This window comes from Haliotis asinina, chromosome 12 (assembly GCF_037392515.1).
Source record: "Haliotis asinina isolate JCU_RB_2024 chromosome 12, JCU_Hal_asi_v2, whole genome shotgun sequence".
Classification (NCBI taxonomy): Eukaryota; Metazoa; Mollusca; class Gastropoda; order Lepetellida; family Haliotidae; genus Haliotis; species Haliotis asinina.
The window spans coordinates 21,781,471-21,805,706 of NC_090291.1; the positions used below are offsets into that span (position 1 = coordinate 21,781,471).

A 24,236-nucleotide genomic window follows, 5' to 3' on the forward strand; every position below is an offset into this window, starting at 1 on the left:
ACAGTTTGTTACTTAGGATGTCCAAGCTTCTACACGAACAGAAGTGTAACATTCTTCATTACTTGTAAAATGTCAACTTGGCAAACAGATGACCAATTTCACACAATGAAAACAAAATAATAGCATGTCATTGATAATTTATGATACCTTGTTTTGATAGTTGTTTGTTAAATGACCTTATTGCACTGTACATTAAACTGTTACTTCAAGTTTCAAATTTATTAAATATATTTTCATGTGTAGCCTGTAGTCTGATGTATTTGCCGCTAACAGAGTAAATGTCAAGTAGTCATTGCCCCTATTTGTTTTGACTTAGACATGTAAGGAGATCGGTGTATTATTGCCATCACTTTTGACAAGACTAGCAACGTGGCTACATTATATTGCTGGAAGGTACAGAGTTGAAAGACTATTAAAAGTATAACACTCATGCTATTTACTCTTTTCATTTCTTAGTCCTTCGTTCTGTGAATCACCATCATATCTGCCTGTTTAGTCGATTCCAGCAGATGACAGATTTATGCCAATACTGGTGAAAACTTCAAAAGGTGCAACATGTAAAGCACAACTGATCTAGACTTTTGTCAGTGGTGATTCCCACTGCAGTGGTATTCAGATCAACTGAGCTTTCATCAGGTTGGAGGGATTTATGATGACATTGGCACCTATGGTACAGACTCACATGTGTATACATGTGTATGTTCAACTGGGTTTCTCTGTGCAGCAATGTTTGCCAACAGACCTTTTTGCACCATCCACTATGTTTGTAGTATGTTTGAGGGGACAGTATTTGGTGAGCATTATTCTCACACCCGCACTTTAAACCTAACGAGATGACAAAAATTACTAGAAATATAACCATTTTCTCATTAGAATTTTATCATTATGAGAATGATTTTTTGGATGGACAAATTACTGCATATGGTTAACTCTTAATAAATACTGTTGCTATTAGTTAGTTTGACACAGACATAATGCAGCACTGATTTTATGGTGGCTTAAGGCTTCAGTGACAGTCTGACAAGTTATTCCTGTGGATTGGGTGACATAGGGCTTCAGTGACAGTCTGACAAGTTATTCCTGTGGGAAGATGGCTTAAGGCTTCAGTGACAGTCTGACAAGTTATTCCTGTGGATTGGGTGACATAGGGCTTCAGTGACAGTCTGACAAGTTATTCATGTGGATTGGATGGCACAGGGCTTCAGTGACGGTCTGACAAGTTATTCCTGTGGAATGGATGGCACAGGGCTTCAGTGACGGTCTGACAAGTTATTCCTGTGGATTGGATGGCATAGGGCTTCAGTGACAGCCTGACAAATTACACCTGTGGAGTGGGTGGCCACCATTGCAGAGCACTGGGTCAATCATTCATAAAATGCTTTCATGACCTGCGTAGTGCGTCAGTATTTTCCCAGAATTACATATTTTGTGCAGTGCAGACATATTGTCTGTCATAGAATCAGCCAGAACCACTGTAGATTCTGTATTGTGAGTGAAAATCTGTCCTCCATGTATGAAATAACACAGGGTAACGGAACATTCAACAACTTGTTTAAAAGTAATATAACATAAGGAAAGTCCTCAAATCAGTAGTCCAGGCTCGTTTCTAGTGAAGCCAACTTGAGCATGACCAGAAGTTTGTCCTGTGATATCATGTTGTGATAGAGAAGAAAGACTGATGATTATCTTCATTTTTCAGTTAAGCGCCACCCAACATGCCGAGGATGACTGGCCACTTGGATACAAGGGAGCAGTCATTGTACACATCTACATCACCTCTGACCAAGAACAACTTTCGGAGGGAGAATTTCTTTTCTGTGTATGTACGCAGAGCAGGGATTGTCCGTGTTTGGTGTTAAGGTACCAGGGTACGGATGGTGTACATGAATATCTGGTATTAGAAAGCGAATACAGGCAAGTGTTCACAATGGATTGGGTACGCAAGAAACCACCTAAAATGGAAGATCAAGATTGGCCAAGAGTTCTGCGGAACTGCCTTGCCATGATGGAGGAAAAGATCCAGCGCTTGCGTTGGGAGGATGTAGCTGGGGATATGGAAATAGAGGATTCTGGGAGTTGTGCAAGTGTTTCAAAGGAATCAGATATATCTGGGGGTCAGGAAACTAACCTCAGTTCGGACTCTGCAGTTGTTAATGGTAAGCCTTTTTTGTTAACGTTTATCAGATTTACCGTTGATCCATTCATATTTAACTTATTTCACCATCTATGAAGCCCTTGAAACTTTGCTGGATGATTGTAGCCACAATGTGAATAGTGCTTACAGATTTCTGATCTAATTCGAACCATGGCTATCAAGGTAGCCAGACTGAACATGAAAGTGTTATACATATCCAGTAGTGTCCTGTTTTTGTATGTGACATTTGAAATTTGAGATGTTTTACATTTTTATAACCTTGATTTAACCTACCAAGAATCAGTTTTGCTTGTGTCCATTCTGTTGAATATATTCAAGAAGGTTATACCTTTATAATCCTGGAGTCTGATGCAGTTCTAACTAAACACATGTTCTTGCCCCATGCTGCCATTTTCTCATGTGGATGTTTAAATTCTGACATTATAAAACAATGATTGTGAAAATGTATTGATGAGATCATTGCCGGTCTCTGTGGCCTAGGTTGAGGCCATGTTTAACATCAAACAAATAAACCAGATATCATTGCTAGTATGATATCAATTCAAATATGGCAAGAATAAATGTATACTTTATTCAGTTCCCAAGGAATTGCAAATGTTCAAAGGCCACTTAATAGATGGATGTTTTCAGTGTTCAGTGTTCAGTGTTGAAGGATCAACAAATCCTGCAATGTTCTCCATCCAACTGCTTCACAAGAGCAATTAGCTGAGCTATTTAATGTAATTGTCCATGGATCAGATCAAAGTATTTTGATGTTAGTTAATAGTTAAATATAAATGATAGAGTTCATTAATACTTATCCTATTTCAAGATCTATTAGGCCTCACAATCTCTATGAGGTAGTATTTCTTTGTGACAGGGTGGGATCCTCAATCATATGTTGTCATGTGTTTCATTTGGGATCTCTGTAGGGGAGAGGTGCAACAAAAGACTAACAGGATCTAATCTAATCTAATCTCCTCTACCTGGTGATGGTGTTCCAATTACAAAGCCAAATCGGAAATCATTTTCAGTTTCCATTTTTACTGAATTGATTTTTGGGGATTTTGTGATGTGTGCGTTATGATAGAAAACTATTAAATCTTACAGGATTAATTGGCTATGGTAATTCTGCAAAGATATGGAATATAGATTGGCTAGCTTTAAAAACTGACCTGTGTGTAGTGGCGTATACGATGCAAACATGGGCGGATATTCCAAGCAAAGTTATTCACCTTAACCTATGAATTTGATAAATCAAATTTCAGTATTTTACTTAACTCCTGCAAGTGTAAGCTAGACGACATGCAAGGAAGAAGGGAAAGTGTTGTACATATATAGTCTGGTTCATAATTATTGAGAATTTTTCTTCTTACTTTGAGCTATCCTAACACCTCAACTGATTCACTGATACTTAAAACTAAGTAATGGTATAAAGGAGGTAACTCATCTTGGCCTACTGAGTATAGTATAATTAGAGTTACCTCCCCTGAATTTGTAGCAGACGTCATTTTCCTCAGCACTGTCAACAATGTCTGCTGAAGATAAAAGAAGGTTGATTTTTGAGTTGTGTAATCAAGGAATTGATGATGTAAATACATTGGCAGAGAGAACAGGAACTCCTCTTTCTACTGTGTATAGGATTAGGAAGAATTTTAAAGAGGGAAAGGATTTTGGGCACCAGAAAGGAGCAGGGAGACCCAGAAAACTGGACTTCTCAGATCGCGTCCGGCTGGGAATTTTAGCGTCTAAAAAGCAAAGGGCAAGCATCTCCAACATCAGGTATGAAATGATAGAAAGGGGATCAACAGTTGTATCAAAATCTACAGTAAAAAGAAATTTGATTGATCTTGGATGGGAGAAAAAGACTGGAATTCCTTCTCCTCTCATGAAACAAGAACAGAAAGACAGGCGTGTTGAGTGGTGTTTGGCACATGAAAACTTTGACTGGGAAAATGTGATTTTTACTGATGAAAGCTCAATATGGGTATATCCCAATAATGTGAAAATATGGACAAAGTCTGCGTCAGCACCGTTGTATCAACGACCTAAATACAGCCCAAAGTTTCATGTATGGGGAGGGATATCCTTATTAGGAACGACCCCGCTGTGTGTGTTTGAGGGAAATCTGACAAGTCAACGCTACACTAACATATTAGATAATTTTCTCCTTCCAAGTGCACATGTGTTTTATGGAAATGACTGGATTTTGCAGCAAGATAATGATCCTAAACACACCGCAAAACATGCCAAGCAGTGGTTTCAGGAGAAAAATGTGACTGCATTACCATTTCCTGTATATAGTCCTGACTTAAATCCCATTGAGAACATTTGGGGGATGATGAAGGAATGTGTGAATCAAAAGGGGTTGACAAAAATTGAAGACATGAAGAGAGAAGTGGTCCGATACTGGGACAACATAACTCACGAGACACTAACCTCTCTGATAGGAAGTATGCCTACCCGTCTTAGACTGTGCCGTGAAGCTCAAGGAGACTTGATAAAATATTAAATTGTTACCTACACAACATGAAAAGGTCAGTTCACTTTCACAATACATTCAATTTTATCTGATTTGTTCTCGTTTAATAATATGAAATGCTTAAGCTATTCTCAATAATTTTGAACCATACTGTACATGGCCCTTGAATTCAACTCATTCTGTCTTAAACTTTAGCATTTTATTTACCTTTTTGCATTTACATGTGTGTGGATTTGAGTTTTGTAAATGATTGTAACAAGTTCTAATTAAATACCAAACCCAAAGCTCAGTTGTAGCCATAACCTTGACAAGGGTGTGTTGCAGAAGATGCCCTACATCAGGAATAAACTGGAGATTGCAGGACCTCACAGGTAGATTTGCTCACACATGAAGATGCTCAATTAACAGTATGGAGTATAGTGATATTGACTGATCATTTTAGCTAGAATATACTGTGTACCTGCCTTCACTAGACACAAGACAATGGACACTGAACTATGTATTACTGTTTGATATAGTAGTGAACTACTGTAATCAGGACCACTTGTAACACACCTGCATACAGGTAATATTGAGACACAAGTCAGGTGACAAGGGTCCACAGCCACATGTAACACACCTGTATACACGTAACGTTGAGAGGCAAGTAAGGTGACAAGGGTCCAGAGTTAAATGTAGTAGAGCTGTATACAGGTAACAGTGGGACACATATTAGGTGTAATCCGTGGTAGTGGTGGGGAATTAACAGGCCTTGGTGTACAACAGATTTACCATTGTTTTGGTGCATGGCTGGACACATTCAGTGACTCAGTTGGAGTAACGTGTGATCCTTGGACCCTAAACTGTTTTCTTGATGTAGGTTGAGGAACAGTGGCTGAACATTTGTCAAACAGTGTCGTGTAATATGTTGTGGCTATTTTCACTGCACACCTAAACTCTGTCAACAGGTTTCATGACTTGGTAATGACATGACTGCTGCTGGTTGTGCGATTATGGTCATTAAGAATGGACCTCAATCTTTTTTTGTAGATCTGTAGTGTGTCCTCGTCAGTCAGAAAAAGCTATCTTTTATAACAAGCAACTAATATAATCAAAAACACCACAAACAATGATATGGAAACACCCCCGCTTTGTTCAATAGTTGATATTTAGTCGTGCTTATTCCTTCCAAGGAGGGGTGGTAGGGTAGCGCAGTGGTTGAATCATTGGCTTTTCACACCAATATCTGGTCTCCCCTGCCCTGATATTGCCGGAATTAAAAGCGGTGTAAAACCATATTCTCTCCCTCAATCTTTCAAGCTTAAGGTTTTTGAATAAAAGGTGAATTTACCAATTAAAGGCAATGACATCATAGTACATTATGTTCCATTGTCGTACAGTGTCAGCCATCACAGCAACTAGACTATATTGTCTGGTTTGGCAGAGACAAATCAGTGGCTGTATATATATATATATATATAAATATTCACTGCGATCTCATGCTACACCAACACAGTCAGGTGGTTCATGTAACTTTCAAGAAATTACTAAGCTAGAAATCAACTCAGCTGATCACAAGTTTCAAATTGCAATTGTTTTTATATCTTCAGCATACTGGTTTGTTAATTTACATTTGTTAACATTTTCACACCTATAAATCTTGTAAGTTGCTAATTTTTTAAGTTTGTCCGTCCTTTTGTCTTTTAAAAACAAAAGCAAATAGCAAAGAAACAGTAAACAATATGCAATAATTAATTGCATAGGGTCATTTCTTGCTAAATTACAACATTCAGATGTTGTAGCCTACTGGCAAACAAGGATAAGTTGGACCGGAGCAGAGAAGGCATTTATGAGAAATAGGCAGTGCATGGCAATGAGCAAACCTATTTTGTTTGTGAAAGGGAGAGGAGATGTAGGCTAGTTTACATGCAGTGCATGTTGATTAAATTGATTCTGTGCATAGCTGCACATGCCTTGCTCATAAGACTCTCATGTAGCAATTCGTTAATATGCACTTAGTTGTGAACAGCCTGGATCTCATTGTAACTTAGCATCAGGTTCTGTACCTCACTGTAGCCTAGCATCAGGTCCTCAGGTCCCCACTGTAGCCTAGCATCAGGTCCTGGTCCCCACTGTAGCCTAGCATCAGGTCCTCAGTTTCCCACTGTAACCTAGCATCAGGTTCTGGACCTCACTGCAGCCTAACATCAGGTCCTCAGGTCCCCACTGTAGCCTAGCATCAGGCCCTGGTCCCCACTGTAGCCTAGCATCAAGTCCTCAGGTCCCCACTATAGCCTAGCATCAGGTTCTGGACCTCACTGTAGCCTAGCATCAGGTCCCCACTGTAGCCTAGCATCAGGTCCTCAGGTCCCCACTGTAGCCTAGCATCAGGTCCTGGTCCCCACTGTAGCCTAGCATCAAGTCCTGGTCCCCACTGTAGCCTAGCATCAGGTTCTGGACCTCACTGTAGCCTAGCATCAGGTCCCCACTGTAGCCCAGCATCAGGTCCTGGTCCCCACTGTAGCCTAGCATCAGGTCCTCAGTTTCCCACTGTAACCTAGCATCAGGTTCTGGACCTCACTGCAGCCTAACATCAGGTCCTCAGGTCCCCACTGTGGCCTAGCATCAGGTCCTGGTCCCCACTGTAGCCTAGCATCAAGTCCTCAGGTCCCCACTATAGCCTAGCATCAGGTTCTGGACCTCACTGTAGCCTAGCATCAGGTCCCCACTGTAGCCTAGCATCAGGTCCTCAGGTCCCCACTGTAGCCTAGCATCAGGTCCTGGTCCCCACTGTAGCCTAGCATCAAGTCCTCAGGTCCCCACTATAGCCTAGCATCAGGTTCTGGACCTCACTGTAGCCTAGCATCAGGTCCCCACTGTAGCCTAGCATCAGGTCCTCAGATCCCACTGTAACCTAGCATCAGGTCCTCAGGTCCCCACTGTAGCCTAGCATCAGGTCCTGGTCCCCACTGTAGCCTAGCATCAAGTCCTCAGGTCCCCACTGTAGCCTAGTATCAGGTCCTGGTCCCCACTGTAGCCTAGCATCAGGTCCTGGTCCCCACTGTAACCTAGCATCAGGTCCTCAGATCCCACTGTAGCCTAGCATCAGGTCCTCAGGTCCCCACTGTAGCCTAGCATCAGGTCCTGGTCCCTATTCCAGCCTAGCATCAGGTCCTCAGGTCCCACTGTAACCTAGCATCAGGTCCTCGGGTCCCCACTTTAGCCTAGCCTCAAGACCCCACAGTAGTTAGACTGTACTACAAAGGAAAGCCATCATGAACTGATGGAGGTATTTCACTGAGGGACCTGTAATCAATCAATCTATTCTGCATACAAATACTCTTATCCCATAAGCAAATACAGTGAATATAAAATCAATAGTACTCTGATAGTCTCTGAAGGACCATCAAACGTGTGGCCATTTTTAGTATGCAGAGGGTATAATGTGAAAATAGTACTTCAGTAAAAGTGAGCTTAGGTGATGTACTGCATGCACCACAAAGCATTCTTCCGGACAGTTAACCTGACAAGGGTTGGCTTGATTGCCCAGAGTTGATTTTCCACTCAGTTACATAATGTTGGCTCATAGTCCTAATGTCATGTAATTCCTTATAATCCCATCAAGCTGATCTGAAAGGTGCTGTGTGCAGCACTGTAGCATGGATTGAAGCTGAGAGGGGCACTGCAGGGGCTGCACAGACATGTATTGCCAACACATTCCTAAATCTGAGGCCAGAAGTTGCAGCTTTACATGATACACCTGACAACTGACAATTGTTTGTGGGGATATTATCACACAGGTTATAAACTACTCTAACTGTTGGAACAGTTTCACTAGTAAGTTCAAACGATTTATCTCGGTAAGTGATTTCAAGGTTGTTGTCTGCCAGTGTTTATCGATTAACATCCCATTAATTTCTGAAGTGTGAACTGGTTGATTACACATGATTTGTATAAGAAACAAATCATTTCATGTGACCTTTGTATTGACAGTCTTTGTTGAAGCAGAAGACAATTTGCTTTTGTGATGTAAATGTTTTCTTCACCATGTGGTGTAGTGGTCGTTATTGACCCATTTCCTATTGAGGAGCCCCCCTGTCTAGGGACAGTAGTGTGTTCTATATAGGCAAGTGGCGTGTGTGTCTACCACAGAGTGATGCAGTGCACAACACTGGGATTACAGTCTACCTTTATTAAAGAGGGTTGGATACCTGGCCAGGGTCACAGGATACTCACAATTTTGGGATGGGCAGGAGACAATAGCCGATAGAGACTGACAGATTCTGGTTTGGTGTTTGTTCTTCCATTGCAGACCAAGTCTTGCTTCTTTCAGTTTGTGTAACTTGTGTAAATCCTAGGATCGTGTAACATTTAGGGTTTATCAGCCTTTGTAGTTGCATGGATTAATGGACCGAAGTTGAGTGCACTTTCAGGAGTAGACAATGGCTGTCATTCGCTGTGGAGCTTATGGGAGGGAAAAGATCACTGGAAAAGTATCTTCTGAATGGGAGTCGCCACTCTCCCTCATTCATGCAGCTTTGTTTTGATGGAAGTAGTTACAGCACCCTACACTGCATGGTAGCGAGTCGTCTGCAGGGTAGCCAGTCATCTGCATGGTAGCGAGTCGTCTGCAGGGTAGCAAGTCGTCTGCCACCAAGCTGTGCCAGCTGGTGTCTTAGTCACAACCACAGTGAAAGTTAGCAAACTTTGGATACATAGTAGATAATTGCACCACAGTATAGCACAGAATGGGCGGACATCGTCAGGTCATTGTGGCTGTGTTTGTGCATGATACATGGTGAATGTAAGCTCAGATATTATTACAATGGCAGACATGGATTGTATTGATGAGAGAGATATCTCTTCATCTCCAGATTCCCCATCAGCTTCAGTGAAGGATGGAGGCTCAAGTTGCAGCCACCACAGCAGCAGCGGAAGTCTAAGTAGCAATGGATACCACACCAAGCGGGACTTAGACTGTCCAAGAGTTATCATGGATCTCGACTACGATTTGCTCCGATCAGGAGTAGCCATTTTGCCAGGTGAGTCATCTATATTTTTGTTTTCCACCCTCAACTTACATGTTTATGTTCACTGACCTAAATTTCTGATTTGATAACCCAAGAATTCAAGAGGCCATGATTGATGGAAAAAAGTTTTTTCTTTGCAACAGCCCTCAATGCTTTTGTTAAAGGTTGTATTACTAGTACATCTCTGGGCTACAGCAGGTTATCTAGTTTATGATTGTATATGATCTTGCATAATGAATGTGCATGCTTCAAAGGATGAACAGTGTATAGGCTTTATGCTTGTGAAATTTAGGATGTGCTGGACATAAAAAGACAATGCAGGACAGATGACAATATCTCATCATACTATCTTCAAAAAAGCAGATATTTGGGTCTGTAGGTTTCATTTGACAGTACATTAGTATGTCATATTACTAATGACTGTCATAGAACTGGTTTAATTATTGTTCAGTATTTTATTACTGCTGTGATTGTACATACATGTTGTCTTCAGGTTCCTGTAAGAATGCACACAGATAGGAAAGTGTCTACACCTCCAATAGGATGCCATATTTTTGTGAAAATATATTTTGAAGTATATGCAGTGAGAGTTGCCTGACAAACTGCATCATCATCCAAAATGCTGATGTATGCTATTGATTCACAACACCAGCCATTGACACTGAGTGTGGTCCATTAAGACTTGACCACCCATCACTGACATACACACTAGTCTGCCAGACTGTCTCACAGTCTCTGAAACACCTTATTTTCTTTTCTCACTTGTCATGGCAGGGGACATCAGAAATAAGCTCAGACACTGTGCCCATGTGAGAAATCAATCACAGGTCTTAGCATGATCAAACGCTTAACGACTAGGCTACCCCACCACTCCAAATGAAACAAGGCTAGATTTTCACAGGTTCAAGTTCAGATTCTCCCATGTTAATAATTAGAGCTCACTTTCAATTTAGAAGGAATTACTTGTTTCTATCCAAATCATTTCCTGCTACAGTCTAAGCTTTAGTCCAGCACAGCTGGTACTAGTGTATGGTGCAGTACATCATGGAGGTCTCCAGCTGCCCAATCAGGAAGTGTGTACTGGAACCACGGGGCCATGGTCACTGTGATGATCACTCATAGTAAACACATTGATAAACCAATCAGCAGTTATTGGAGTTTGGCATTTTATGTGTTAATAGAACTAACTGCTCTAGATATATGAGTATGTTACAGTGTTAATGGGGGTGATTTCTGGAACAATTGTAGCAGGTAGGACACTGGGAATCTTGTATTTCATCTTGTTCAGCGTGATAGCATCTCACAGGGCACTTTACTTTGTATGCCTGTACAATAAATTAAAGAAGGTGTGGTTTTTTCATGTGGTCAAATCATATGGAAACCATTGTGTTTCTTTACATCTTCTGAGTAGTCTGTATTGTCTGTGTAGGTATTTGGGGGTTATCAAGAAGTGTGTGGTAAGCAAGGATGAACATCTCACATTCATTGTGGTCTAAAGTCATTGTTATGATGAAGGATAAGTAGTGCTTATTTCTCTGTAACTAGGTGTGTTTAAGTTTCTGTTCTGTGTTGATCTGATAGTGCTGATTATGAAACACCATACACACATTGAGCTTTGATGATGATTATCGTTATACTTCCATGACGCCCATTGGGATTCTGGGTAAGATCATGAATACTCTGTTGACTAGCTAGCTTTGAGAGGTGGGCTCATGGATCAGGTGTTGGGTTAGGTCACTAACATTGGTTGCATGTCAGCTTTTCCTGACGAGATTGCTGCTGAAGTCAGTGACTAGTTTTTGTGGTTTGAAAGCAACTGATTGTCCATCAAATAAGAGCATTACACTCAGTCATAGTTACACAAATGTTTAATCTCTGAATGTTTATAATTTTGATTGTAGCAAACAAACCCATTAAATTTAAAAGTAGCCCCAAGGAAACCACCGATTCAGAACCTTGGGAAATCTAGACTTGCTTCATTTCATGTTTTAGCATTGCAGAGAAGGGTAGGCTTTCAGGAAAATGTTGTGTTTCTGGGATTGAGGGACAGAATACATTGCAGAGAAAGGTAGGCTTTAAGGAAAATGTTGTGGTTCAGGGACTGAGAGACACTACATTGCAGAGAAGGGTAGGCTTTAGGGAAAATGTTGTGGTTCAGGGACTGAGAGACAGACTACATTGCAGAGAAGGGTAGGCTTTAAGGAAAATGTTGTGGTTCAGGGATTGAGGGACAGACTACACTGCAGAGAAGGTAGGCTTTCAGGAAAATGTTGTGATTCAGGGACTGAGAGACAGACTACATTGCAGAGAAGGGTAGGTTTTCGTGAAAATGTTGTGGTTCAGGGACTGAGAGACAGACTACATTGCAGAGAAGGGTAGGCTTTCTTGAAAATGTTGTGGTTCAGGGACTGAGAGACAGACTACATTGCAGGGAGGGGTAGGCTTTCGTGAAAATGTTGTGGTTCAGGGACTGAGAGACAGACTACATTGCAGAGAAGGGTAGGCTTTCGTGAAAATGTTGTGGTTCAGGGACTGAGAGACAGACTACATTGCAGAGAAGGGTAGGCTTTCGTGAAAATGTTGTGGTTCAGGGATTGAGAGACAGACTGCATTGCAGAGAAGGGTAGGTTTTCGGGAAAATGCCGTGATTCAGGGACTGAGAGACAGACTACATTGCAGAGAAGGTAGGCTTTTGTGAAAATGTTGTGGTTCAGGGACTGAGAGACAGACTACATTGCAGAGAAGGGTACGCTTTCGTGAAAATGTTGTGGTTCAGGGACTGAGAGACAGACTACATTGCAGAGAGGGGTAGGCTTTCTTGAAAATGTTGTGGTTCAGGGACTGAGAGACAGACTACATTGCAGAGAAGGGTAGGCTTTCGTGAAAATGTTGTGGTTCAGGGATTGAGAGACAGACTGCATTGCAGAGAAGGGTAGGTTTTCGGGAAAATGCCGTGATTCAGGGACTGAGAGACAGACTACATTGCAGAGAAGGTAGGCTTTCGTGAAAATGTTGTGGTTCAGGGACTGAGAGACAGACTACATTGCAGAGAAGGGTAGGCTTTCGTGAAAATGTTGTGGTTCAGGGACTGAGAGACAGACCAAGTCCTAGTATGTGGCGGCAGTATGTACATGTAGCACAGCAACTCCTTCAGGAAATTCTGAATAGAATGTCAATATCTCCTGCTTAAGCATTGTTATGATAAATGATAAGGTCAGGTATTAGTGGATGCCATTGTCTTGCATATACCAGTATGTTCGTAAATATTCATTTGGAAGTTTTCATTTAATTGTGAGTTTATCAGGTGGATGATTTGAATGAAGCCATTAATTTTCCTCCTTTGTATTGAATAATGTTTTATTTCATTGAGTGATTTTTATCCCCAATGAATGTTTTATGTTCTTTACATTAACCCTTGTTTCTTTCATTATAAGATTAGTGTGCTTTTATTGCTCTATAACTTTTAATCTGCCATGTTAATGTTCATTGTCTGAATCATAATATGCCCAAGTTTGCATAAATGAGGGAAGATTTACCTGTAATGTTGTATTATCATCACTGTCTGTTCATGACGATGTGTCTAACAGTAGCAGTGTTTGTGTTTCACTGGCCATAGCTTGCAATATTCATCTCACAGTGACAATGATTAACACATAATGACAAAATAGATATTACATGTATTTCTTATAAAATACACTGTCTTTGTCTTCTTTGTTTATTTCCTTGTGACCTTTTGCTTATCCTGATAATGATAATCATAAGAATGTTCCACAACCAATTGAAACTATTAGTTATTTATGTTCATACACGCACAGAGAGAGAGAGAGAGAGAGAGAGAGAGAGAGAAAGAGAGAGAGAGTTAGTCTAAAGGCACCCTCTCCATGAGACTTACATCTGAGGTTATGTGTTCCCCTGTCCTATGTAGTTATGTAATTAGACATGGCTGCGTCAAGCCAGATCTTTAACAGGCACATAATATGCCATATTTTGGTTAGACACAAAAGCCATCCAAAACCTTTGAGGGTTTTAAGGCCAGTTGCCTTCATTAATGTATTGAGAAAGCCATGACTGGTAATGGAAGTAGTAAGTAGACAGTTACCTAGTATACAGTTGCCTTGATGACTTTGATGTGGACTGTAACTGTTTAGATAACCATGTCTTAGGTATGTCTTCCCAGTCAGGTGTTTTATGTTGTTTCACATTAGGAGGTGATCGTTTGGATACACAATATTTAAGGACATGTTTCTGTTTTTTGTGTGTAAATCATGAATGTTGTAGTTGTTCACATTTGTGAAGGTATTTCAGGAATTCGCTGTACAGGTATTCTGGAAGATTTAAGATGGTTTAGGATACAGGTTTGGTTCCATATATATATTATGATGTTTAAAGTTCCTTGGCTAGAAATGCACGTTACATCTTAATGTACTGGCTGGTGGTGATTTGTCAGTAACATGTCGATGTCCTCCTGACAAGCCCCATCAGTGCTCACGAAACAGTCACATGTCTGTGGAGTATACTGACACATGTCAGGGAGGTAGTCGTGTTCGCTGACATGGAGAGTCACATGTCTGTGGAGTATACTGACACAAGTCAGGGAGGTAGTCGTGTTCACTGCCATGGAGAGTCATGTGTGTGGCACACACATCAGGTATCCCACACAGAAACACAAACCATGTTCACCTTGGGGTCCAAGTTGAATGTATTTAAGTGCTTTGTTGTAATTTACACAATGTCATTATTGGCATTGCCTCCAATTTTAACCAGCCTGTTTGGAATATTGCTTCATGACCACTGTTTTCAAGACATGTCTAAAAGAACTTGAAAATTAATCTTAGTAAGAAAGTGTCAGTTGAAGTGTGATTGTTTTACAGTCAAACCCCGTTGTGTCGAACTCGTTGGGTCCAAGGGGAAGTTCGACTTATCCGAGTGTTCGACACATCCGTCAGCATGGAAAAGACCAAGAACCAACACAACCACATTGCTTAACACATCGTTACTTTGCAGTAGGATACACATACGAACAATATATCTTTGCAATAAACGTTTACGGCAGTATTGATCTTTAAATTACAACATATACAAATGTAAATCAATTCAATCACTTTATTCGTCATGGCAAATAAATATGCATACAAAAAGATAAGAACAAGAATAATTTAACAAACTCACAAGTGATCCCATTTAGTTGACAGCACTAATTCATTTTCAGTCAGTATAAAAAGTTGTATAGTTCATACTAACGGAATCGGAATGTACATACGTGTACATGTGGGGAATTTATCTATAACATTCGTATTTTGTCTCTATTGTCTTAACAGATAATTTTCGCTTTTTAGGTGTAACATGCGATCCAGTTATCCCCCCGGGCTGATCGGGTCCTTCGCTGAATTGCCCTGCCATGTTACTAACCGTACTGGTTACAAAAACTGATCCTACACCTTAAATACTAAACCAAAAACAAAACATCAATTTAGATAATCCAACTCCGTTTTCCTCAATTCTCATTTTGTATTTTCAAGGAAATCACATGACCGCTAACATAGACTGTCACATGACAACGCCATTGTTTGTTTAGAGCTATCCTGTCGCTCCGTGATCAACGTGTCACTGGTAACAACTTAATTATGGTTAATTGTTTGAGTAAAATTCAGTTGGTAAGTGTGCTGACAATGTGTGTATAGATGCGTAGTTAAACATGTCACTTGATTGTTTAGTCCGTTAATCGTTACTTTTGATCTTTAGGTAGCACGTTTATGAGGATGACTTCCGATTGCGCGACTGAAGTTTTCAGTTGCAACAACCAGCTTGACAGCTCGAGACAAAAGGGTAAATTTGTACTTGTTAGAGCCTTTGGGGACCCTAAAATGAGTTCGACACAACCGGGAATTCGACACATCTAGTTCGACACATCAGGGTAAAAATAATGATAAATATAAGGAAATCGGCAGGGACCGAGATGTCAGTTCAACACATCCGAGAATTCGTCTCAACCGAGTTCGAGACAATGGGGTTCGACTGTATATGGTTGGGTAATTGTCTGAGACTTGGTCTCTCCTTCCCCATTACGTCTGCTGCTGAACCTGGCCCAGTGTCAGTCTGACTTTCATCCACCCAATAATTTGTTCAATCTGCCAGCAAACATCGATTACCCTGTTGGCTGTGTCCAAAATTAACATATGAAACCCCCAAAATAGCATGTGTGGGTCTTTTATCCTTATGAGCTTCCAGGAAGTGCCAGATATAATGGTGGTGCTGGGATGAATGGAAATGGTAATACTGCCTTGTATATCGGCTTGGAGTGACACTGTCAGGGACATCTTGAATAATGTCAGTTAGAGATGGAATGTTAATATCCTTTTGTTTGATTAGTATAATCATTAATTGTTGTGAATGAATGTCAGCTTCCAGTGTGTCAGTGTGTTCATGGTGAACTGATGAGGCGAGGTCATTAAATGGATAGTGAGTGGGAGCAAGAGGGCTGTATCAGTTGAAGTCATTACATGGATAGTGTAACTGTGAGCCATAGAGTAGATAGGGCTGTATCAGTTGAAGTCATTACATGGATAGTGTAACTGTGAGCCATAGAGTAGATAGGGCTGTATCAGTTGAAGTCATTACATGGATAGTGTAACTGTGAGCCATAGAGTAGATAGGGTATTGTCAGTTGAAGTCATTACATGGATAGTGTAACTGTGAGCCATAGAGTAGATAGGGCTGTATCAGTTGAAGTCATTACATGGATAGTGTAACTGTGAGCCATAGGATGGATAAGGCAGTGTCAGTCGAAGTCAGCGTGTTGCCTTGATTGTGTTCTGAAGGCAGGGACTTAACGCCTTGAATGCTAAAGAGAATTTAGTCATTGATAATGGGGGCACTGATTTGTGTAACATATGAAAATGGCACTTTTGTAGTTTGGGGCAATGCTTCTCTCTTTAATTTCTTTCATCTGTAATTATATCATATCACTGAATAACTGTTCGAGTTGACATTAAGCCTAACTCACTCACTTAACCTTTCATGGACAGTAATTATAACCCCAACTGACTCTCTTCTTCATCAGCCTGTTATTAATACCTGTTTAATATCCCCACATTCAAAGTATCACTTTCAAAAAGGCTTGGTAACGCTTTGTCACAGATGACTACACCTCTGTGAGTTATATAGGTCTCTGTTTATGTTGAAGCCGTGTTGTTGGTGTAAATGTTGAGGTGTGCATTGTTCCAGCTGGTAGTTGACATATGATTCAGTAATACATTCTTTGTGGCATCTGTCCACATTAACAAATCACTGTCCACAGTGGTCAATGTCAGTTATTGTACTGAGCTTCTCACCTCACCTTTAGTTACTGCAGTCGTAGTTCGATTATTATTATTGACAAATGCAAACAAACTGCATATGGAACAGTGATGGAAAGACATATTGTAAATGGTAATGCCTCAGTTTTATAATGTTTTATCTCAACTTTTCAATGACACCTGTTCATTTACTGAAGGATTATATAGTGTTTCATACCATCTAATTCTCAACCATCTGCATGGAGTTTCGGAAATACCTTCCTCTGTCCTACCCAACACCGTTCCATAGCCTCCATCTTCTACCCAACACCCTTTCATAGCCTCCATCTTCTACCCAACACCCTTCCATAACCTCCATCTTCTACCCAACACCCTTCCATAACCTCCATCTTCTACCCAACACCCTTCCATAACCTCCATCTTCTACCCAACACCCTTCCATAGCCTCCATCTTCTACCCAACACCCTTTCATAGCCTCTGTCCTCTACCCAACACCGTTCCATAGCCTCCATCTTCTACCCAACACCCTTCCATAACCTCCATCTTCTACCCAACACCCTTCCATAGCCTCCATCTTCTACCCAACACCCTTTCATAGCCTCTATCTTCTACCCAACATCCTTCCATAGCCTCTATCTTCTACCCAACACCCTTCCATAGCCTCCATCATCTACCCAACACCCTTCCATAGCCTCCATCATCTACCCAACATCCTTCCATAGCCTCCATCTTCTACCCAACACCCTTCCATAGCCTCCATCTTTTACCCAACACCCTTCCATAGCCTCCATCTTCCACCCAACACCCTTCCATAGCTTCCATCCACCAGAATCTGAAAAGCAACTGTTAAGTCAGGAGCAAGTTCTTGTCCTTAGAAATGTGAAGATCAAGATTGTGTGTTCTGTGTACTTGGTGCAGATGAACATGTGGACCTATTTGACTTTTCCTTGGATTGAACAGTAGATATTCTTGTGGTCTGTTGATTGCTGAGGAAGGGAACTGTCTGAGATGAAATTCTGGGTAACATCTGGCAGACTTTCTGGATGAATGCAGCTGTATTCTTGTTATGTTTATCAAAACTCAGGACTAGCCTTAAATATGTGTGACACTGATCCCTGAATTTGTCTGATGCAGTGTCACTGAGTCCACAGACGTTGCATGTATTCATAGACCAATTCATCATTACACCCAGTTTTAACTTATTCAGCTTTGTTTTTTTCATTTGGTGATTAAAATTCAGTCCTAGAATTTTTATGCTGATACAAACTTTTAGTTTTATGAGTATGAAAATGCCTAAGAGTGTTACTGAGTCTCTTAGTTGATAGCTATGGGATATGGAGGCCTCTAGTGAGTTTGTATATCTCCAAACATACACTCCTTAGGGCCATAATGTTCTGGGGCTCTGGCTGGGAAATGATGACAGCTGTATCCTGGTTTTCCTCTCATGAAACAGGTTGTTGCATAAACAGCTGACATGGTGCTGATTCTCCTCAATCTTCTCCCCAACATCCTTCAGTCCACCAGAGAAGGGAATACAACCTTGCCTCAATTGATTCCTGAGGAACTATAGAGAAATCTCCCCAGCTATTCTCTACGAATGGGTCAAGACAGGCCAGAGGCTGGATCTGACCAATCAGTGTATAATTATGTCTTCATTCTCCCTCTCATCACTGGCTGATAACCATCTGAAGTTGAGCAGCCCTGTTGGGTGTAGTTGTGTCTGCACTGGTATTGCAGTGATGTTGGAATGGTTGCCCAGTGGTAGGTCTGTCAATTTTATTTAGTTATGAGAAACCTATTTTACATACTGTTCATAGAGCTTGCATCATATTTAGAAAAAAAGAACTTTCCATTTAATTCATGATCACAATAGTTCAGTTAGAACATAATGGTAAATTGATGTAAAAAACTATTTACTTTCACTCTGAACCCCAATATTTCTTGTGTCTCCGATGGGTAATATTGTATCATTATTGCTAAAAGTTAAGACCATTTGTCTGACTGTCTGTCTGTCTGGAATGGTTGCCCAGTGGTAGGTCTGTCAATTTTATTTAGTTATGAGAAACTTATTTTACATACTGTTCATAGAGCTTGCATCATATTTAGAAAAAAAGAACTTTCCATTTAATTCATGATCACAATAGTTCAGTTAGAACATAATGGTAAATTGATGTAAAAAACTATTTACTTTCACTCTGAACCCCAATATTTCTTGTGTCTCCGATGGGTAATATTGTATCATTATTGCTAAAAGTTAAGACCATTTGTCTGACTGTCTGTCTGTCTGTCTGTCTGTCTCTTTCTCACTCTCTCACTGTCTCTTTCTCCCCTTCTCTCTATCTCCCTCTCTTTCTCTCACTCACTCACTCACACACAGTATTGAAGTATATCCATTCGAGGTTGAAGTATATCCATTTGAGGTCGCCATTGCATTATCCATATGTGGCTTTGTTTCTTTGGGATAGTTGACCAGTGTGTCTTATGAATGCCCATGGGCAGGAACCATGCACTCCACAGGCAGGGATGGTCACACTATTGTCAGGCTTCAGTAGCTAGGGCTGGACAGGACATTTGTTCACTGGTCAGATGGCTGTTTTACACCCCTGTCAAAGGAAATCGTTAAGAGCCAGAGTTTAGTTGTGTATGGAATTTTTTCCATGCAGTGGAGATATTGAATCCCCCTCAGTGGGATGTGTAGTTGTCCCTACAGTGGAAATATTGAACCCCCTCAGTGGGATGTGTAGTTGTGCCTACAGTGGGGATATTGGATCCCCCTTGGTGGAATGTGTAGTTGTTCCTACAGTGGAGATATTGAACCCCCTGAGTGGGATGTGTAGTTGTCCCTACAGTGGAGATATTGAATCCCCCTTGGTGGAATGTGTAGTTGTCCCTACAGTGGAGATATTGAACCCCCTGAGTGGGATGTGTAGTTGTCCCTACAGTGGAGATATTGAACCCCCTCAGTGGGATGTTTAGTTGTCCCTACAGTGGTCAGTCCACACTGATGATCTGGATCTCATTTGTTGGTGACCTTGTCTAATGTCAGATAAGAGGATGTAATGCTACAGGTTTCTGATGGTTGTTTCTGGTGTTTTATGATCTGCTGTCTTCGTATAATGTATGATTGACTGTTCAGATAAGATCTTTAAAGAAATTCTTGAATTCATCTGGGCCTAATTATGAAGATGACAGTTAAAAGTACTGTCATCTCAATTAAAGGCAGCTTGTTTCATCCAAAATAACAATCAGATTGTGACAATGTGCTTAGAGCATGCAGAGGCATGGATATATGTACTATACAAATGTGCTGTCATTGTTATCACTATTTGTACTTTTATAGAAATAGACTTCAACTAGACATAAAAAGCAGGAACTCCAAAATATCCAGTTTGTATGTTTACTTCCTTGTGTTTTTGTTGTTGCTCTGTACATAGCACTGTTTGATTCAAGATCTATAGTTTCTAACTTTGGCCAACAGTAGGATCACAATGGGTTCAAAGCCAAAATAGAAAGATTAGAAACATGCAGACTTGACATTGTGAAGGCAAATGAAGGGGCCATGTGAGGCAGACAGGTTCATCAGTCTTAATAGTTGAGTAGTTAGATTGAAAAAACATCTTTCTTAAATAAACAAGCTGGTGTTTTTGTATGTTTAGACAATGCCTTGTGTATGCCGTACTGGTGTCTGTTAAATTTATCACCTCTTTTCTCCCTTTTTCACGGCTGTGTTTAGTATCTTGGTAGCAAGAGCCAACATTTTCACAAACTAAAAACAGACCAGCAATATATTTAACCCCTTTTAGTTGTTGTTATGATTTTTAACATCCATGTATTTCACGTGTGAGCTTTCGGCACCAAACACCAGTCTCGCCTTTTCCAAGGCTAATCCTTTCATTGAACATATAATCACCTACTGAACAATAAATCTCAAACTTCATTGCCCAATATTTGAGCTTGTAGAACTATTTGTAATAGTAGAGTGTTAACAGTGTTTAGCTGTTGTTTGCCAGTATCATTACCAGCTCAAACTCCTTGGCTGTCTCAGGGGCTTTTGTCATGTGTGCAAAAAGCTGCAAACCTTTCTATAAATATGCACTTTGTGAAAGCTTTGTTAAGTTAATCAGGTGGCAAGATCACACTCTCGTGTGCGACCCACCCTGCAGTCAGAGCAGGCCTCATTTCATCCTCTTTCTTCATCCCTTCGTCTTCAGTCATTTCTCAGTAATCTGTTCTGCAGGGGAAGGTAAGATTCTCTTTTGTCTAGAAATCATTAGATTAGTCTGACTCTTGCAATGTTGTGTGTGACTGATTCCAGTCAGTTTTGTTGGTCTGTAAACTAATGTGCTGTCACGGCTTGATGGTCTAATAGAGACTGGCAAGTAACATGGTGCCAGCCTCCAGATGATGCTTACAGATATAGAAGAGTATCTCATTAGTGTTCTATGTCTCCAACAATGGAGGATTGTGGATGTCTCTCTAACTGCAATAATGACTTTGTTTGCCATCTCCATGTTTGCTGTACATGAACAGAGATATTTTAATGATGGACAGAAGTATTATACCTGTGAAAGTCATTGAGTTCTGTGTGCCTAACTAATGTCATCCAGTGTTCCTGATTTTATGTGTTTGGAGTTGTTGAGGTAATGCCATAATTTTAACTGCATGGACAAACAAGCACTTAAAACATTATGAAGTGTAGTTCAAACAGCCCTTGTTCAAATAAATTTAGAACATGTACACACGTCATTGTAAACAGTCTTGTTTTATATTTAAAATGGCAAACATTAAAAGGCAGTTGTTTAAGTTAATATCATGGAGTATGGCAGTGTTGAGAAATGAAAAGCATTGTTAAAATATTGATAGTGTTTGTATATACATGATGCACTCATTAGCAAGGAATTATACTGTAGGGTTGACTAAAAATTGTGTGTAATGATCACTAGCTTACTTGGTGCTGATTGTCATATTACAGTGTTGGGGATGCAGCTGTGTATTCTAGCATGACTTCAGTAAATACTGGATTGTGATTGGTTAATCAAAGTCTTTCAGAGGTATATAATCACGTTATATACCTCTGATGTTTCATCACAGTATTGTTTTAAATGTTAACAACACGGTTACGGTAAAATGGAGATAAACATACCATGTTGGAAAATGAGAGGTATACAGCAAAATTATAATAGCTCTAAATTTTTTATTTGAAACCTCACGGTACTTGTTTTGTTTTAAATCAGATTTAGAACTGTTACAATTTTGTCACATAACTCTGATTTTCCAACACAGTATGTTTATCTCCTAATTGTTTACTTCATGTCTGCGGCATTGAAGCCATGGTGATGAATCCTAGAGATTGTGATGAGAAATAACTGTATACTAGTACTGGTATTGTAGTCACCAGGGAGGATTATGAGGGACGCAATGCGGGGAGACATGGGTGATAACCGTATGCTAGAGCTGTATATGTGTGTATATGTCACACCTGTACTATAGGTAGTCCTTACATGAGTTGAGTTCAAATAACAAGGACTGACATGGCTTATGTTTGGCGTCATTCTGTAGAGACAGATTTGGACATTTACAAGGTTTTATAATATTTTCATATGACATTCTTTAGACATTTTGGAGAGTTTGAAAAATGTTTCTTGGACATTTTGGATGACAAGGAGCTAGTCTCCTACAAATTGAACAGATATGGAACTCTGTATCTGACTGAATTGTAGGAAATTGTTTTTGTCTTTGTTGTTTTGGATGGTAACCATGGTATGTCGTATACACGCTTATTTAGAGGGTTTGCATCAGCCTCAGCATTGTGTTGGATGTCTTAGACTAATAGTACAGATATAAATACAGGAACAGGAACATGGCAGTGTACGTTAAGAAATGATTCCTGGAGGAATAAAGTGGATGTAAAAAAGTTGATATGAAGCAAGCCATACACTGATAAGATGATGTTACATAGATTAAGCTGTTTCTATTGGATGTGTATCAAGTTTCATATGGTTCATGCAGCGTTTGTTTTCATTCGGAACAGTGTTGATGAATGTGTTTGGCAAAGTTTCAGCTTCCCTTCTGCGGGTTGAGCAATCATTACACACCACCAGTCATTGAATTACAAATCGAGGTACCTTTGTAAAAAATTCTTTTCATCTGCAGACAAAAGTTGGCTTGTTGTTAAAGCCACATGAACTTTCTCTTTTTGTTGGGAACATTTCCTGATCTTTGTTGACTTGAGTGATGGAGGTTGTGCTGGTCTTCTGACTGAGGTGAGGGGAGATTGATCGGGCGGAGTGTGGAGTTTGCTCCTCAATGAAGGACAGTGCTGGGGAAAAGAATGCATTACACTGAGTAAGAAGATAAGACTAATGCTTGAAAGTCGTTTGCTGACATAGTTGAGAGGATTTGCTTTATATCAAGCATTCTAATCCAGCTCACAAATAAAACAAGAATGCCTGAAATATTTTCATTCTGTGAAGTTAAGTGATTCAGAATATTATCTTAGGTTAATAAGTACCAAAGAATTATGCCAACAAACACATTCATTTCAACAGTCTTGTGGATGCATTCGATTCTTTAAAATGTTATTTGTTCTGTTAAGAATCCCAAATATTGGCATAGCAACCATTGCAAATAACTGAATATGGTATGGTCTTTGTGGTTTGATCTGTCTGCTTCTTCCATCTTTGTTTAATCTGAAAGGGAATATAGCAAGTGAACAAGGTTGATATATACTTTTGTGTTTCTGTACTGACAACTGTAAATGCCTGTCAGATTAGTTACAGGTCAGCTTGATCTCACTCCGAGGCATGCCAAAACTGAAGGGTATACTGGGAGGTTCAGCTTCAGAATGTTGTGGTGTCAGTGTCACTTAGTCTGGCTGTTAGGTGAATGTAGTGTCATCCATCATGTGTTATAATGCGGATTGTTTGGAGGATGCCTTGATGCAAATAAACATCTCATCTTATAAAGAGAATATCTTCCACTTAGTTCATCATTCCATCGTAGGCTAGTTGTCAAACATGCTGTGCAGAGTTGCATAGTTTTTGTTCAAAAGAAACCATTGATTTGGGCTTCAAAGCCTCGTCCTTGCTGATTGTTTCTGGGTTTGCCAGCACCAAGGAGGTTCTGGCCTAATGGCCTACCTCCCACATCAACCTGACTCACTCTGGAATACTGCTTCATGCAGTGTTAAACCCACTCATAACACTCTCTGATAGGGCAACATATAGTGATGTAAATGGAAGCTCCTAGAGGCTTGAATATTTCACAAATGAATATTCTTTATTCTTATGTTCTTCTTTTCTTCTTTGCTGAAGAC

General features: G+C 40.2%; 1 protein-coding gene across 3 annotated transcripts in view; it reads left to right on the forward strand.

The window, feature by feature from the left end:
• The window catches only part of LOC137259016 (puratrophin-1-like), a 166,810-nt gene that overhangs the window by 75,765 nt on the left and 66,809 nt on the right, over nucleotides 1–24,236 (forward strand). For all 3 annotated transcript variants that reach the window (XM_067796717.1, XM_067796718.1, XM_067796719.1), the window contains exons 3-4: nucleotides 1,700–2,156; nucleotides 9,470–9,637. In XM_067796717.1, the coding sequence (XP_067652818.1) occupies nucleotides 1,700–2,156; nucleotides 9,470–9,637 (625 nt within the window). The remainder of the gene's footprint in view (nucleotides 1–1,699; nucleotides 2,157–9,469; nucleotides 9,638–24,236) is intronic.